The sequence below is a fragment of the Ooceraea biroi genome, chromosome 10, assembly GCF_003672135.1.
Source record: "Ooceraea biroi isolate clonal line C1 chromosome 10, Obir_v5.4, whole genome shotgun sequence".
In the NCBI taxonomy this organism is placed as follows: domain Eukaryota; kingdom Metazoa; phylum Arthropoda; class Insecta; order Hymenoptera; family Formicidae; genus Ooceraea; species Ooceraea biroi.
The window spans coordinates 3,737,074-3,756,476 of record NC_039515.1 but is presented as its reverse complement, the minus strand read 5'-3'; the positions used below and the strand labels follow the sequence as shown (position 1 = coordinate 3,756,476).

General features: G+C 43.4%; 2 protein-coding genes across 2 annotated transcripts in view; both read right to left on the bottom strand.

Annotated features, from left to right (window-relative positions):
- LOC105278286 overlaps positions 1 to 16,135 on the bottom strand; it is a 59,713-nt gene extending 43,578 nt beyond the window's left edge. The window contains exon 1 of the mRNA XM_011337272.3: positions 15,721 to 16,135. The gene's annotated coding sequence lies outside the window, so the exon portion shown is untranslated. The remainder of the gene's footprint in view (positions 1 to 15,720) is intronic.
- LOC105278285 (caldesmon) lies at positions 11,579 to 12,811 on the bottom strand. The gene has a single exon (XM_020031256.1). The coding sequence runs from the start codon at positions 12,809 to 12,811 to the stop codon at positions 11,579 to 11,581; it is 1,233 nt and encodes a 410-aa protein (XP_019886815.1).
- Positions 16,136 to 19,403: the final 3,268 nt, after the last annotated feature.

Below are 19,403 nucleotides of genomic sequence, written 5' to 3'. Positions count from 1 at the left end.
CTATGGCTTCGTGCCTGAAACTTAGACGCGTCTGTCGCGCTGACGCGTTTATATTATACTATTAATAGACAGCCGCTATATTTCCAATTAAAATGGAAATTACGTAAATGCGTCCTCTCCTTGTCTAGTCATTAGCGAAGCGCGAAGAGATCATTACTGCACAGCTCGCGTTTATACGAAACTTCTCCTGCGCTATCCCTGTAACGCCGACTGTAAACCGCAACTGCACGTATTATAAAACGCATTATAAAATATTTATACCGCGTGTAACCGGTAATTACAAAAAAATGAGCAACGAGAGTGAGCCGAGAGTTCCCGCGCAACGTGTCGGCGCGCGTAGGTGAGCGATGAGGGTTCCAAGCTTTTTCACTGTCAAGGCGAGCATGTAGCGCGACATATTGCGCGCCCCCAGCTCGCTTGTCAACTTCCTCGCGCGTATATATCCTCCCCCGAGGTGTTCGCCGAGAGAGAAAGCGAGAGAGAGGATTTATATCGCTGAACATCGTGGCTTTATGAAGTCGGCGCCACGTCGCGGCAAGCTTATCCGATTAAGTTCTCTGTTGCAGCAACAGTACAAAATGTCTGGGAAACCGGGGGTTGCGGCAAGGGGCTTTAAACGCCTTCGCAGGCGTTTTTCACTTCGCACGTGATGCTTCATCGTGTGCGAATACACGTAACGTACATACGCGAGCAGTTCCGTGAACGATGAGATACAGAAAGAGCTGTTGCGTTCTTATGGCTTTTGTTATTAGGTTCTTGTCGTATTATTTAGTAGGGTAATTATTAATTTTACGCGACTCTTTGATGACGCGATTCTCTTAGATCTGCGGAGATCGTAAGTGCACGTGTCGCGTGACGCGTGACTCATGTAGGCCGGGAATTCTTGGGCGAATACATCAACCCTTTCGCAATCTGCGGAACCGTATATCCATTTACGAAGCGACCGTAATAACGATTATGATATCTTTATGATCCTATTTCACGCGACCGAAGTGCCATTGAATATTTCATTTCATCGAAAACACAGAATGGCTGAATCGCACAGCGCAACGTGGTTTTATTATAATAATAAATTAAACTTCTTTAGTTTCCTAATTATTAACAATTTTGAACGAGAATATTAGTATGATAATTAATAAAAAAAAGAAAAAAATTTTTGAAATCAGAAAATAATTTTTGGTGCTTAAAGAACAAAATAAAGATATTTATTCGCTATAAAACTAACAACGTTCGTACATATTGCATGTCGTACTTTCTATTGTCAGAGCGACGCTGTGCAAGTTCCGAAAGGCGAATCGCTCGCAGAATTATGTAATCGCGATACGCGGGAGATGCGGGCAATCCACTCGCAAACAAAACGCCATAAACGCGCAGCGCTCATAACTCAATGCTACGAAGCGAAATCAGATGTAATCGCTGATGCACCGAAACGAAAAAAAACTGCCTCGAGCAGCTCGAGCTATCCGCCGGACTGATCGAGGCGGGTTCGCACGTATAATACTGCTCGAGCGGCGAAAATGGCAAAAAATCCCCATGGTGCTCGTGGATGACTCCGGAATCATTGCATTACAAACACGTCATCCCGCCGTTCCGACGCATTAAGCCCGGATCTGGTCGCGGTCATCACGGCAATCATCACAAATGATAGAGATATCTCCGCTTCAGCGGAATTAAAAATTCTCCCCGAGAAATCGGCGGGATGCTGAGAGGAGAATCGGTAATCGCGACGCAGTGCCTTCGGTTTCGCAAATTAGTCCTCGCGCCGCTTATACCTGCATTGTCCGTGTAACGAGCTCTTATTTTCACTCCCTAGGAAGACATTTGATCTCTTCTAGTTATTGCCTCGAGAGAATCGGTGACGACGTCAACAAATTGCGACGCGTTGATGAATGAAATCTTGACACTTAAAACTACCTAACTAATTTCGGTACCCATGATAATGTTAATGTTACTGATTGTATGATATTGCTGGTTGTGCATCTGCATGATGCATCTGCACGATGCGCGGCACACTCGAAACGAACTTGAGCCGTTAAGCCGGGAAAACAACTGCTCATCTCATCCTTCATCCAAACTTCCTCGCAATCAAACACGCGTCATAACGTTATATCTGCTAACGTGCAAGGTGTTCTCTCCCTATGAGTTATCTAACGTTCCGCGTCTCCTCGGGACACGTGCCGACACGCGTGATTTATATCCTTGCATTCGGGGGATGAGGAGGGAGGGAGGATGGGTCACGGGAAAAAAGTCGCGGGAAAGGTAGTGTCCTTACGACTTCCGTGTGAGCCCAGCGCGACGATTTCGTCCATCAATGAGGTATTCAGACCGGCCCTCTTCATCTCTCCTTGTAAATTAGAGGGGGAGGGGATCTCGTTCTCCCCCTCGTCAGTTTACGTTGGCAGTGATGCATTGCGCTTTAATGCTGTGTGTTTGTCGTCGTAACGATTCCAGTAACGGTCGCGTTCCTGGCGGCGGTTGGTTGGTTGTGAATGGGCTCTCAGCTTCTCGCACCCCCCTTGCGAGAGATCATTCTCCTCGCAGTGGGGAAAATAAGCGGTGGAGAGATTGAGAAGAGGGAGAAAAAGAATGAGATGAACGGGTGCCGCGAAAACAAATTCTCTTCGTAACTTCGTGCCAGATGATGGATAATGAACGCGGAGGATTTAAGTCGACGTAAGGCAGTTGACAGTAATCGCTTTTAACTGCTTACTCAACTGCTTACGAGTGAGCGATGAGCGGTATCCAAGTGTACTCCATTAATGGATCTGTTACTTGTTAGTTTAAAGTTGCTCGCTCTAAGCCAGACAGATTATACATTTGGAGAGAGATTTCAAGTGTTGTTAAAACAGAACGCGAGCGAGATGAATGCAGATCACGTAATAATAGAGGGAAGGAAGTTCAAATGTTATCTCGTATCCCGAGAAATAAATCGCACCTAGCAGTGAGCGTTTTAATGGCCTCAAGTTATACGGAAAGCCATGAGTGTTTTACGGTACGCAGTAAATAACGATACATCAGTAACGTGGATTCTAGGGAAGCTTCGATTGCCACGGAATAAATTCCTCTCTCGCTCTCTCTTTGCTGCAAACGTAAATAAAATTAACAAAGTTCCACGCGAATTTATTTATTGCCATTGGAAAGTTGCTGAACGGGCCTTGCTCGTTCTCGCTACGCAGCATCGTATCTCAATCGTTAGTTTCACGACGAATAATGGCGAGAAAAATTGTGCTTTTTGTAAATTTCATGCTCTCAGTTTCTTCTTTTTATTACCATATCGTGATCGTGGAGAATCGTTCGATATCGAGTCATCACCGCGGGTGATTCATCAATCTTCCTTCGGGCAATCATTATTGTATTATATTATTTGCCCGCGGCGCGTTCCGCGAAGAAGAACGCGCATAAAATCCGCCTCGTCCGCACGCGAGATTCCCCTTCGGCTTTGGCCGAAAGTTTTACCTGGCTCCGTATAATCGATTATGTATATCGGAAACGAAAGAAAACGCGCTTGCGAGTTCTTGGACGTGCAGGAAGCGCTCCGCGCAAGATTACGCTTCGTACGCGCTTCCGGCTTCGATGATATTATTTATCCGCGTGTCAAATCGCGCGTCGCACACGGAAGAATCGGCGTAATAAATTTTTCGGGCCGACGCAGGTTCGATTGATTTACGAATCGACGCGGAAGGCGAGTTCCTCTCCGTCGACGATTATGAAGCCGTAACCGAGCGTGGTTTAACGGTCGAATGCGCCACTGTCGTCGGCGCAGATTCTCCGCCTCGTTTCCGGTCTTCGGGGCACGGGGTCATACAAGTGGATTCTACGCGAATCCTGCACAAACGGTCTTCGGCCCCGATCGGAAACACCGAGAGCGGTTATCTGTAATTCCGCCGATGAGCACTTCATTATTCATGCTCTATGAATAATCGCGAGGACGGATAACGCTCCGGCAGAAGCGCGACGCGAGCGGCGCGACATTGAAAGAATGATGAGACGGAATTTACGACCGTCTCGGAATCTATCGAGCGAGTGCCGTCGATGGAACGCGAAACTGCAGCTCGAACAACGTCGCACGTTTGATTCCGATTTTGACATTGTCCAGCTCGGAAATATTTTCCCCGTGCTGCGAATGTTTTCATCAATCAAACGATATTTTATTTCTGTTTTTATTTTTGGTTAGATAATTAAAGGGTGATTTGATAACGAATTGTGCGAGTCTACGCAGATTTATCGATTCGCGAGATTAAATGCATCACGCGATAATCTCGCGTTCTCCAATTCGAGAAATATAATATTTTGGATGAAAGGATTTTACTTATAATATTGATTAACATTGAATTATTTCATCTCCCAAAATTTGTAAAAAATACAACATTAGCTGGCTCACGAGAGAATGATAGACGATAATCTTTCATCGTTGAAGATAAAACTGCGAAACGGTTCTTCTTGGACATCAACCGAAAATTTCCTTTTTCTTCCGCTATGACGCAAACGTTACCTTGCAGTTCGTTGCAGGATAACGTTGCGAGCTAAACATTGCTGCAATTTTGTTATGTTGCGATAATCTACCACGTACGCGGTGGTTTCGCGGTGGTTTCGCTTTAATGCGTTCCATCTGTATTCTGTCGTCACGGACTACTCGCCTTCCTACATAACTCGATCGATGACCACACAAGGACGCAAATGATAGCGCGGACGCGGGTATACCTATGTATGTCAATTACGCGGCGAAATAATCGCATTAGCCAATTTTTCTACATGCGGCATACACTGCGTCTTTCTTTAAACTGGTTCTTTAATGACAGCTGACGGTTTACACGCAGAATGTTACGGGTATAAATAAGGCTTATGGAAATGTGCATATCGATACCTCACGCATAGAGCAACGTAACAGCGAATTTATCTCGTCTGCTAATGATGATAAAACGATATCGCCTGAGTAATATCAGTAATAAATTTATGCTGATTATTAGCCAGATGAGTCCAATGTGATTTGAACAACTGATTAGATGTCAAGATTGATTAAAGAAGTAAACCGTGTTTGATTCACCTCGTCTTGAAGTCTCCTCAAGATATTTCTGGAAAATGTAAATAATGTTCCACGTCCCCGTTGGCAAATTCTGATTTCTTAATACAGTTTGCAAACTCGAAACGTACATTTACGTGGCGACTAATGGCAAATCGATTACGAAATTATTTTACAGTAAACATTGTTTCGTATTCTGCGGAATTCTGATTGCGTTCAAGCCACATATAGCTTCGAACTCCAGAGTTTATGAAGTATTTATGAAATATCCCAAGTATTCATACGTTATAAAAATTACAGAGAAAGAAGATGGAAAAAATTACAATATACAACAATTTGATTCTGTATTATTCGGAATGAAATATTTTTTCATATATTCTTCGCTTGTCGTTTTAAATCGTGAAATTCATAGCAAGCTATGTCGCTTTGTACTTCGTATGGTATTGTATTGCATTTTATTTTATGTTTCAATTAAAGTGGATATTTTTTTGTATATTTTATCGGAATTGTAAAACAGGGAATTCATAATCACGCTTTGTTCGCAAGAATTGGCAGCATTTTATTCAGCGCAAGTATGAAACGTTATGAAGTTTTGCAACAATCGTGCCTCATCGCTAATTTGCGTGGAGTTAAGTTATAAATTGTTTCGTGGATAAGCGTAGAATTCATAGAAATATTCGTAGGGGATAGATAAATTGCCGCGCATGAGTTATTAACGTATGAGCATTCGCTATTGCCTGCAAATCGATGGCGATAGATAAATTGCTATTGACAATGTATCAGTATCTTATAGGTCGTCTGTGAATAGTAGATGACAAAACCCGTTCATTAATAAATCCTATCCAAAGCGGCAGTTGCATATATCTGCAAGTAAGCATCATAATCAAGCGCAGGTTATAAATAAAAATGTTAGAGTTTACTTCCTTCCCCCAGTTTTGTTTCTTCGATATTGACGCAGACCTTTGTCGCCTGTTACCATCAATATAAACAATTTCATACTACAAATATTAGAAAATTTATTCAATACTAAAATCTGTGAAGTATCTTGAGCCCATTACTCTCATTACAGATATCATGCGATTCCTACAAACTGTCACTTTATATATGGAAGGATGAAACACCCTGTAAGCAGACAGCAGTGTCACAGACGTACGATTGAGCAATAAGATATCAAAACATCACGTATTAAATTTAACTTTAACATCTCGGTTTAGCATCTCGGCGCGTCGTCTCAGCATAATTTCTCAATTCAAGTAAAGGTCATTTCCTGCAGCGGAAATCCTACACGGCGCCACTGTCACCCCGAGAATCCCTTGCATTATAAATTCCCGGGACGCGAATCCGCAATTACATCCTGACGAACACGTAAATGGTCGCCGTGAATATCTGCCCGCGGACAGAGCTCCGCTTACGAGCGGCGGTGCTTTTCTCTCCTCCTTTCCTTCTCGCTCCACCGAACTTTCGTTTAAAGTTCACCAGGTCATCGCGCATCCCTTCGATTATTACTCTCGCAGGTAAACTCGCAGGTAAATAAACACGCGATTATCGTAAAGCCTCGCGAATCGCGATGTGCCTGATGATCAAAGCTTATACGAGCGGATGGCACACGCTCGCTCGCTCTCGCGCGTGTATGTACTCGTGAGGCGGACACACGCAGGTGCCGTGTTCACGCGACATTTTACAGCGGTGTTTAGACTTGACGTTTATTTTATGACCTTTCTCACCCCGTGTGCGCATGCCTGTCCTCCCCGCGCGACAGTACACTCCCTCGATATGCAGGGGGCTGATGTGCCTCGATGGCAAGAACCGTTTTAATAGGCAAAACAGCGTGAAATGAATGTCCGCGTCCCTTAACGACGACGATAAACGTACCCTTCTATCGACCACGTCGTATTTGACGTCCTCGTACATGTTATTATGGGTCGAAGGCCGCCGCACTGAGTGAATAAATTGCATTAATTAATAATAATGTATGTGCGCATGATAATAATGTCCCGTGTGACTCTTCGGTTGCACAACGCGACTGAAAGTCACGTCGCTACATCGTTTAAGAGTGGTACATCTTCTTTGCGTATCCGCTTAATTATTTAATCGATCAGTAATTATATTGCAATTATGTTGAAATAGTCGCGAATTTGAAGAACAATACAAAAATTGTGCGAAAGTGTTACGTTTGAATTTCTCGCAATTAATTAGTTTTACTTGAAGCGTCTGCCATGAAACTACATCTATGTAATATAATAATATCAACACTCAGTAGATGACGATATAAAACGAAATTGCTTTGTGTGTTCCTTTGATTTTTACAGTTTCACGACGGAGCTAATGATCCATGAAATCGATCGATCCATTCCGCGTGGAAAAAGACTGTTCTCGTAACGAGTGAAGCCTGAAAAAACTCGATCGTTCCATCAGGACATGAAAAAATATGTCGTGCCTCATGTAAAGAATAAATCCGCCTAGCAGTACTCGTTATATCATCCAATCATCTTCGCATCCGTTACGAGACCGATTGTCCATGACACATTCGCGCTCATTAGAACTTTCTTAGTTGTGCCGTTGCGACTTAGTTGCAACTTTACATCTGCACAAGTTTCGAGTGTGTTTGTAGAGTTAACAAAGACGTTAAGAGGCACAATATTGAACTATTGATCTCGGTGGACAATTTAATCATCAAACGAGTCTCCCCTCGAGACTGAAATTAATTTTCGTAATAGACTTCTCATGCTTCAGCTCATGCTAAATTTCTCATAAGTACTTAACATTCTCGGCTTAGATAATTAATTTTCTTTCGTTGGCTTTTGATGTTGGCACATGCTCATAATCACGCAGAAACGTGACACATTCATTTATAATCAGGATCGATCGTCTGGTAGATTTAGGTTCGACGTGATTCTCAGTCGCATTTATCGGCGCGAACGTGAAAATGCGCAAGGAATAGGAAACTTCGCAACCTTCAGCAAACCTTCACGTAGACGGAGCGAGTGAAAAATAGTACACCCCGCCCCATGAAGATTTAAGCAGCAGCCTAACGAGAGTTTCGATTAGCATCGCGGCGTCGCTGCTAAAAGCAGCCCTCGTGACGTCCCGCACGAATAATTTACAACGTAGCGGACAATTTTACAACGACGAAAGAACGAAGGGTTGTTATTAGGGGGCAATTTGCGAAGGCGAAACTGGAAGTCGCGCCGACTGACGAGCGCGCGAGGCCCCGGCTCGCGATTTATCGTCGATGAATTTATTGTCGAATTATCGCTCGTTAAAACGACCAGCCAGCGAATTCACAAATTTAATTTTCCAACGTGATAATTATTTAACAAGCCGTAGCGATGTGCGGATTTTCGTTTCGTGCACTTGCGAGTGCGCTTAATCGCACATGGCGAGCCGATCTCGATCAACAGATACACTCGATACAATTAGTTCCCGGCGATCGCAGGCGAGCTTATATCTTGTCTGCGATATTAATGATTCGCGGCGTGCGCGACGATGCTTCTATTTTGCTCCCCTCCGCGATAAAAATGGCACTTCACGAGAAGGAGATGTTGTCGATCGAAAAATTCTACCTTAACGAGCTCGGACAAAGGAACGAAACAATTTTTAAACGTAGAAGAGAGTGAGAGTGCTTGAGACTTCGCTTGTATGCATTATTGCGAGACTGGACATTTCATTGTGAATAAATGTGGAAAGCCTTTTTTTTATCATTGACATGAGATGTCGATATAAAATAAATAGATTTTGGAATATCATTGTCTGAATGGTTCGAGTAGCGATATTAAATCTTCCTAACGATCGCGTTTAATTACGACTCGCGGTGCCGAGATCCGATCCTGACGCGGCTTTAATTAATACGAATGCTGTAGCTGACATATTTGTGCTGGTTACGTGAATCTCTGCAGCATCCAAGCATCCTTAACCTTATGAGCGACATTTTCCATCTCGGTTTTATGGAATGATGTACTTTCGCGTTGCGTAATGCGAGGGGATATGTTTAGCAACAATATTTTCATTGATCCTTCATGAAAATCCAGGTTTATGTGCTACGATAAAATCTCGTTTTAACATGCAACTTGACAGTAACATAAATATAATTAAATAAAATTTATCTTTAAAAATAAGCTACTACTCCATATAAACCAAATATTAAAACAAGATACAAATAAAAATAAATGCCAAAAATTATCTCAAGTAAATCGTTAAAATAGAAAGAAACTGTAAATGAAGCGAGTAGAAAAAATTCTCATTAAATATTATATTTCATATTCGAGTCGTAGCAAGTATAATATTTTCGTATTCTAAGTTCTGCTTGAAGGCTCTATTTCGTCGAACGATGCATCTGGTAGCTGGTGCGTGAGTTTCTTGAAAATTACCCCAGCAACGCCTCTCGTGGGAAATCTTTAGACGTTCTAACAGACAGGCAACACCTGGCGACAGGTGCAGGGAGTATATCTCCATCGCCGTCTTGCATTAAATGTCCACAAAAAAATCTGTCTAGTTCACACACTTCGCGTATATTTCCGAAGCTTGTCACTCGCATCCTAGCGTCTGGAAGAGAAGCACTGTTGCCAATAATTTTCTAAATTGAAAATCGCGAGGGTGTATCTGAAGGTTTAAAATGTTCACGAGTTTCTTACCTCACAACAGGTGCTTCCGCGTAAACGCGTCAATTTCAATAAATGCATCACGGAAAAATCGCGAAGCATCACGCGTGTCCGTATGACATAAATGAAGTAACGTAAATAAAATAATATAAATGCATAGTTTTAATAACATGTATTCATAACGAGAAATTTATCGTATCGGTCCAGTTGTATTAAAATGAGTATGGATCATCAAACGATATTGGACGATGTTGGGAGGAGGCAACAAAATTCATCTGCGAACGCATGAATCTAATTATCTCGCTGTAATTACGAGTATCCAATTTTCCCCGCGTATATAATAATTACATTCGCAGTGTTGCCCCGATGGTTAACTTTTGTAGATCGGCAGGACACTATAATTGGCCATTATATCCTTATCCAACGCCTTGATTAACATCTAGCAGGACGTGGAGCATTAAGAGAATATTACACGTAATTTGTATGTCAGTCATGTTGCCACACGGGCGTGAGTCGCGCGTCCACTCGCAACATTGTATACTACGCGCTGACAATAATCGAAGGCTCCGATAACAGTAAAAATCAGGCATGGGCCGATAGTCACTGTAATTTCAATACATTAGAATATATTAGCACGTGCATGTGGAAGGACTCGCTCGCTAAGAGCGAACCGTACCACGCTCGTAACTTGCGACGCGGCATCGATGCACCACGAGGCAACTCGTTTGCTATAGCGTAAAAGGATCAAATGTGATGGAAATTATAATATCGAGATGATAATTTGCGATGCGACATCAAAAGATGCGCGCCAGCACTTTGCACCAACTATGCACAAACAGAATCACGTGCGTAATGCATAAATAAACTATATTTCAGCTAGAACATATTGAGATATTGATTTTTTAATTAATTCTAATGACTCGTGTGTGCTCCTTATACGCGTACATTACATGCTGTGTTTGGCATAGTTCATGTTGTAAATTTTATGATCTTTGCTCTCGTTGCTTTTCGTTCCGAGAGAAACGAAGGTAAAATGTTCGACATTGAAACTGCGCCGGGTTTTTAACTTCCGCCACAATTTCCGGTTTCTTCGATACCTCGCGGTTTCCCTCATGACCCTCTTACAGAAAGTTTCATCCTGTTCGACGAAATCATTTCCGTTCCTTTCAGCTGACCGCTGAAATACCATCTGCTGAAATACGATTTTTTGGTATATTTTCTGTTAAAAATTCCTATTTCTGGAAAGTTAGGCCAAATGTGATATAAATATGAAAAAAAGTTTCTTTATATTCCCTGAATCAAATTTCTTTTCAATTTCTAAAATTTAGTTATACAATTTGAGAAATTCGAAAATTGAAAGATGATTTAGTAATGATCATTATAACTTGAGTATATTAATATCATGCATTAAAATAAGTAATTGAATACCTGCTGTCACAAAACTTTGCTAAATTAATTTTTGCAAGAATTATTTCAAAGGAGCTTGTGTTCTTTGAAAGAGCTTTGAGGGATCGTTAAGTTCGTTGTTACATCTTATTCTTGATTTCGCTCTTGCAGGAAGTTTTTATCATCAATTTTTCCAGTTGACCTCGTTTCAAGATTCCGCTTGTTTCCCTCTGGCTCTTTTAAGATGTAAAACTGTCTCCGTAAGCCTCGTTCATGTCTCACGATGAAATCGAGCAATTTAACGGTTCTTGACATCGCAAGTTCTAACGGTACTTAAATAAGCATTCCATCTCTCCGTAATTAGAACTCTTTTATTAAACGCCAATAGTATTACATGTACGAGCAATCAAACGTCTTCTTTTAATTTCTTCAAACAGTCCTTACTGAAAAGTAACATTCTTAACATTCTTAACGGTAAAATTTTCTACAATAACAATGCGCATTTTATTCGTCTATATATTTTCTCTTCGAGGCAGATATTTGTCTTATGTATTTCGCAACTTGGTCGCCCCGTTCAATCTTTCACCTCCGCTGGCACTTCGATATCACCAACATTCTCAGCGTCTTCAGTGTCCTTCGACAACTCGGCTAGGATCTCTTGCTCGTCAGGTGTGAGAGTCGCTCTGTTCACGAAGTTCGCGACATTGGCGTGTTTCGTCAACAGGCGTTTTCTTTCCTCCCTCGCGCGTTCCGCCTCGGCTATCTTCAACCTCCGTTCCTTCTCGGCGATCTCCTCGATCTTAGCGATCTCCTCCTCGCGAATCCTGCGGCGATGCGCGATCAGGTTCTCCAGGTCCTCCCGGTGCTGCAGCCTCAGTCTCCTCCTCGCCTCCGCGGTGAATCTCGTCACCTTCTCGTCCTCCATAATCTTCTTCATGACTTCCTCGGCCCAGGCACGATCCTCCTCCACGTAACGCTGCTTGCACTGCTCCGTGAAAACTATCTGTTCCCGCAGTGTGGTCGCGAGCTCCTGCTGCATCTTCTTCCTGCGCATCGCTTCCTCGATCTCCCGGATCGCGAGTTCGCATCTGATCTCCTCCGCCACGAGATCGATCAGTCGCTCCTCTCGCTCCCGCTTGCGGATCTCAGCGTCCAGCATCATCCTCGTCGTTTCCAGGAGAACATGCTCGCGCCTCTCCGCCTGCTCCCGTCGTAGCCTGTTCATCTCCTTCGATCTCTCCTCTGTCTCCCTCAGGTACTCCAGATCCCGCTGCCGTTCCTTCTCGTCGGTTTCACGTTCCAATTGCCGACGGATCTCCCGCATCTCCTCGAAGATCAGCCGCTCGCGCTTCGTGCTTTTCACAAGCTCGCACTTCTTCTCCAGCGCCCTCGAGCGCTCTTCCTCCTCCAGCGTCCGGTCAGCTTCCTCCAAGAACCTTCTATACTCTCGAGCCTCTTCCATGTGGACCCGCCTTTCCTCTTCCTTGCGTGTCAACTGCACATCCAGCTGCTGCCGGTACTCCTCGCATTTCCGCAGGATCTCCGCGCGGCATCGCCGATCCTCTTCCAACGCCTCTTCCCGCTCCTGGCGTCGCGCCGACTCGGCGCCTGCGCGCTCGCGCACGTGCTCAGCGTACCTTTGGACCTGCCGCTCCTCCAACTGGCCCTGCAGGCCCTTCACCATGTAGGCCCGCCGCAATTCCGCCGCCAGCTCCGCCACCGCATCCTGGGACTCACGATTGCGCCCAGCGCGGCCGAACCACGCTACGTACAAAGCCTCCTCGTTGCTCGGGGGTTCTTCTTCCATGATCGATTCTTGACGTCGTCGATGGGTTTGGGACGTCTGCGATCACTCGATTCGCACGGAAGAGGAAACGTGCGCATGCCACGGACGGAAACCGTGAAACTACCTGGCGCGAGCCGTTGGTCAGGCAGGACCGGCGCTTTTAACGTGCTCAAAGCTGCGATCTTCCCACCTCGCCTGCAACGGTTATGCTAGTTCATTATAGTCTCGTAGAGAAGGAAACCTGGCAGTATCATCGAGCATTAAGTTGCTGAATGGTATAACTAAGAGCGAAGATATCGTGCGAAGTGATTTGGATATTAATTATTCGGTAGATTGTTGTTTTTTTTGTTTTATTTTACTACTCGTTTAGCGAGAAATTATTTTATAAACGTTTTATTATATAAATGTTGTTTCATGAGTCGCTCATGTGTACGCTTGTACGTTGCTTCCGGAATTTTTATTATTTTATAATTACGATATAATCGGAATTGTGATGACAAAACAATTAATTTTCAATTACCATGATAATTACTTTAAAGCAACATTTCGATGTACATACGTGTATACAGATAATAAAAACGATTTCGCATTTTGTTATTACAATTATGCATGCATAATTTTAATGAGAGAAGTTGACGCATCAGACATCGCATCGCATCCGTCATTTTTTGCTCGTCAAGAAATACCGTATTACATTATGCGTTTTTGTGTGCGTACGCAAGTACTCCCCTAGTTATCTCTCATGACACGAAGGTGCCTGCGCTGCGATGTGTTAATTAATTAACGCCCTGTCCGCTTCGACATCGCGGAAACACGTTGCGGCAAAAAAAGAGCACTCGGTTCGACAAGAAAAAACTTCCCGGCCACTATCACGCAAGTTGCATTTGCATCTCACGAAAGTAATGCTCGCACAGCGAGCTGCATTAACGTCAGATTAACGGTAGGTAGCCTTTACGTCAGTTGTTGCCTCTTCTCTCTCCTCTCCTCCTTTTTCTCCAACCTTCCCTCAATCTTTTCTTTTGTCGAAGAACTCAAGTACGCTTTGAGAGTATTCGCACGGTGAATTAGGTCAATCCAAATTTAGCGGTAAATGGAAGAAATGGGTTGCGATGCGCTTCTCTCATCGTTGCGGATCTGCCCCTAATAGCTCCATTGTTGACGGTAACGAAAATGAAAACTATCGTTAGATAATGTTTAGATAGGTAGTTTCAACCCGTAAAGGAACACCGCGCTTATTTAGGACTTTGCTTCATTGAACAAATATACTTGCAGTAACTAGCTGCACCTTGTTCGTGAATATATATATATATATCCTAAAGTAATTACTTTCACGTACGGATGCATATCGAGAACGAATAAGTACGTGAAATAAAATTGATAATTGATTGCTATGTAATTAGCGCTTTTATTAATAATTGGTAAATGGAAAAGTAAAATAATATATAATATATATCGCAATATTGTTAATGAACATTTAAATTTATTAGCTCTTTAAAAATATCGATACTATATTTGTTATACACGTTATTGCGTCGTAATTGCGTACATTTCAATATCACTAACAAATCTATTATACGGCATTTAAAATAATTGATAAATTGGCACCAACTTAATAAAGTTGATAAATTGGTAGGTTGCACGTGTAACGCAGACCGCAGGAAGACGGGAAAAATTTGATATCTCTTTTTGCAAAAGAACAAATCGCGTTGCACGCGAGGATCGATCTGGAACGTGACGACATGATTTACAAATCATCGAGTTTTCTAGCAAGATACGGGATTGCATTGGCACGCTCTGTTCCTCTGACTTTGACATATGCGTCCCACAATTACCAGCCGCTTGTTCTTCGACAGCAATCACCGGTTTGAGCATGGGACTGTAATTTACTGAAATATCCATACGTAGCATATATCATCGAAACGTCAATAGCAGAATTTCGTAATAACGTTGTTGACAAAAACGTTGAATAATCCACATGTTTCTTAATTTAACTAACATAAAAAGCCTATAGAATAATATAAAATGTATCAATCCAAATTAAAAATGTCAACCGTTAAAAATAACTTCGTTGAAATTGGGAATATAAATTTTATTTTCGACAGAGAGTTGCCAAGTTGCTTGACAAAATTATTTTTCCTATTGCTTTAATTTTCTTTTATAAAATCTGATAGAAAATTGCTTCCTATATGTGCGAAGACAAGTAACATAGAATTTAGAATTAAGTCAATACAACGTGACAATTCGTCACGACGAGAAGGTATCATTCGATTCGATACACCAGAATAGAGTGCCTGACTCGCTGAACTGTGAAAGAGTAATAATATATTCTGGACCGACAGCGCTGGGGGCCCGCTTATTGATCTAACAACGCAATCCTTGCTCAACGAACTGTTCTGCTTTATGTGCGAACGATATAATTATTGCTGACCGTTAAACTATACGTAGACGTTACTAATAGGTGCAGTATCTCTCGCATAGCGAATACCTCCATCCTAGCATTACGTTCCGCACACGTATGGAATTTTACAAAGTAGAGACGATTTACGAGGGTCCACGAGCGTTTTGACCTCACAGTTTCAGTAATAATCCTTGAAATATTTACGAAACAATAGCAACCCTTGAAACATTTCAGAAAGACTAACAAAGCTTGAAGAAATTTCCAGGAGAAGATTTTAGAGAACATCTTCGAGCACGTGTTACACTTTCAATTTTTGCAAAACGATCTCTCGAGGAAGGAGCCAATTAATCTGCACAAAGTGTACACAATACGTTTCCGGCTGTCGCCGTCCTGCAGCGACGCTGAATCCATCGATTCGATCGATCGACGCCCGAGGCTGCGCGTCCTCCAGGAGTCGGCCGGACGGCGACTGGTCCTGGGCGCGAGGACGCGTGCGCCGTGAAAGAAATAATTAAAACAGGAGAAGACGTACCCCTTCGTGCGCGTAGGCTACCCAATCGCTGAACTCACGTATGAATCCGCGACCACGTGCACCAAACCACCGCAACACCCGGAGATCGTACCGAAAACAAAAGAATCTTCTCGGCGACTCGGCGCCGCCGCGAGACGGAGCTGACGCGCGCGCGCACCGGAAGTGTCGAATTCTCTTTTCCTCTTCGGTTTTCGCGGGCCGGATCGATCGACGTTTGAACCGCGCGCGAATCTTAGCGGAGCCACGCCGGTTTCGAGCGCAACCGACTTCACGCGAACGCCGCGGCGGATTGAGACCGACTAACCGGCTTTCCGCGTCGGGGCACACACGAGCCGAGGCTCCGCTCGTTGCCGTGGCCCCTTTAAACCCGTCCCTCCGAACGGGGAACCCCACGGGAACTCGCCAGGTAAGTTCCTACGGCCCTGAGAGTGGTCGGATGTCGGGGGCGTGCATGCGTAAGTGCGTGAGTGCGTGCGTGCGCGATTAGCGCGTGAGGAGAGCGAGATCGTCACGGAGGAGCGGCGCATTCGGCTTGATTCCGTAATTGCGGCGAATTGCGCCGTGATCCTGCTACGCGAAGCGTATTACTAGAAAGTCATATGATTTCATAGTGCAATGTAATCCCGAACGCGATTGAATATTCACGATTGATTCGTGCGTAATCGGGGGGATAAATGGAGAACACAGCCGGGACGATTAATTGCTCATTGGATGTACATGGCGTGATGGAATTATAACGTTAAGGTGTCAATATATACGCAAATAGCTTTAAAATATTCATAGAACTCGCTTGATATTTTCATAAAATTACTTTCTTTCTGTATACTTAGCTAAAGCTATACTTAACAAAAATAAAAATTTTATAAAACCAACGTTTTATGAATATTACTTTTAAAATTAAATGAAAATCTGAGAACTTAAATTCTCAGATTTCTTAAATTCTTGTCTCGAAATTTTTCATGTAGTAGTAAATGTGAAATTATACATTTACAAGAAAATTGATAATTTTATAAAGAAAAGATTCATGTCGAAAACTGATTCTACACTTCGGACATGTCGGACTGAAGAAATTGCATCCTGCGAAAAAAGAGCACGATGAGTATACAGGAATGAGCATTCTCTTATCTTTACTTACTCCGTCCGAAGCACGCCGAAAGGAACATACGAGAGTGCCGAGACATAAACGTAAAACGGTCTCCTTTGTATGGATTTCGTTTAATGATGTTTGTCGACCGTCGCTTTCACACTTTTGCGCAAACCTGTTCCTGAATCCCGACTTGACCGGGTAGAGACCGCCGACGTAATCGTAAATGAGGATCGGACTGATCCCGCGAAAATTGCGTACGGTGTAGGACGCGCCATGCTTCGTATTAGAAATATAACAGTATCAGCCGAGAAGTATGTGCGACAGTATTATTAAAATACAATCCCGATGGCGGCGGCGCGATTACTCCGCAGAAACCGGTCGCTTTAATAGAGTCGTAAAGCGACTTGATACGAGGATAGTGACACTAATCACCATAATACGCGAGAGACCTTATTGTCCAGTTACGCCTCTCGAGGATTCGCTGTCCTTACGCGCACGAGCAAGTCCAAGACCACGCGAGTCCGAGAATATGATTCTTGAAAAAAAGAATTGATTAAGAAGAAACAGGGTCATTAAAACGTCACATAAATCTCGCGTACTCGTCCGCAAAGAGTTTCAAGCGGCAAGTGACAAATGATAGCGCGATGCGCGCGGGAAATTAATATATTATCGATACGCGCCAAGAATAACGCCGCGACGAGCGATAAGGGAAGCGACGAGGAATTTTAATGCGAGGAAACACGTGCTCGCGCGTTTAGCTGTTCCGTCACGGACTTAAACATCGGGTCCATTACGCATTGCGGATGTACGATTGCGGAGGCAATATCGAGAGCCTGATTGGGACGTTTCGAAGACGCACTCTCGCCGAGACGGCGTTTTCATGCGCGTCCACGCGCGCGCGAGGCTGCCAGCGAAAATATTAAATATGACTAAAGTGAGTCGTTACGCCGGCTAGCCGGCCAAGGGGACTCGTGATTAAAGTATGGACGATACGTAAATGCCCCCGAGGGGGATCATTTGCGCTCTCCTCCCGGTTCCGCGCTAGGGAGCAAGAAATAGAAGAGGCGACTCGGAGAAACGAGGAAGCGCGACGAGGATAAGCGGCGCGCGGACGATGACGATGAGAAATATCTAAATTAACGTGAAGAAGGAACGTGTAAGATTAAGGCCGCCTCGTCCGACGTGACTCGTCCTGCCCCGACATGATGCATCGCCGACTCGCGCGAAATAAACGATCCCGCAGGATCGCCGGGAAAGCGCGTTCACCTCGCGGCTCCTCGCCAACTTCGAAGTGGCGAACGCGCCGCTTCCGGCAACGCAACTTCATTTTTCGCTCTTATTTTTCACGCTTTTATTTGTCATATCTCTCTCTCTCTATCCTGAGCAGATTTCAAACGTCTCGCTTGCCTACTAACAGACGTATTGAAAAAATATGCCGTCGCCGGCTGGGATGAACTGCGCTCTAATAGAAAATCCTCCCGCAACGATGCAATGAACTAACATTGTAGTTTTTGCATGCACGGCATACTTGATGCATATGCTTGGCACGAACGAAAATGTAGTTGAATTATCATCGTCGATCATATATCGATCATAAATTACGGGGAGTTTCGGCGTTAAGGGAATTATAGTTAGAAGAGCTGGAATTATCGGAAAGTGCATCGAACTTGCACGAGACACATGATATCTATATCATAATGGTACTCAGACTTATTAATTACCATTTTAGTTGCAAAATAGTCTTTATGGCAAAATCTATGATATAATTCTAATTATGTCGCGATAATAATAAATAACGTCATTTTGTGCGCATAAATAACATCATTTCATAATAACATCTTTATTCTACAAGATAAGAGGCCCTCCAATAATGTAGAGAGCCAGTATTTGCCCTCCTATTACGTTCCATAAGCTTTCTGTAATCCCCATCGCATAGAAAGTCGGCCCTATTTCCAGGGCTGTCAAAAAGCCAATAATTTTCTTCGGTGCCGCTCTCAATGGCTTGTCGCAACGTCGGGTACAATAAAGACGGACAGAGCCGCCACATATAACCCTAGGCCAATAACCGAGAGAGCTTTTTAACCTGACCTGAAAGCGTCTCTCTCTTATTTCCTTCGGTTATACATTGCTTGCTCGATTCCACGCGATTCAGTGCGGTTGGAGTAAAGCTGTCAGCTGTTAGAGAACGCTGCCGCTGCCTAACGTGATTACACGTTTCCTTTGCTTGCCTGAATCGAAAACTGCCCAGTGTGTAAATAGGCAGTTGCTTTTACTAACGCGGCTTTTTCTCGAAAAAATAGCAAAATTAGTAAATCTTTATTTAAAGCCGTAGTCCATCCGATCAGTCTCGATTTGAATGTGTTTGAAACGAAGAGTTGCTGAATTTATCTACACTTAACACTAACATCTATTTTACTTTATTAGGAGGTAAGATCGCAGCAATCGAGAAACAGGAAAGTTAAGAAACTTTATTAAATATAATTTATAACATTTAAGAAAAGAGAAATAAGAGTAAACCTGATTGTTTAACGTTTTTATGTGATGAATGTTATTATAGTAGACGTTAATGTTTTACATTACTTTCATTACTATGTAT

Bases quoted from the DNA above. Each gene is read 5' to 3' on its own strand.
- LOC105278285 (XM_020031256.1), bottom strand. From the start codon at position 12,811: ATGGAAGAAGAACCCCCGAGCAACGAGGAGGCTTTGTACGTAGCGTGG.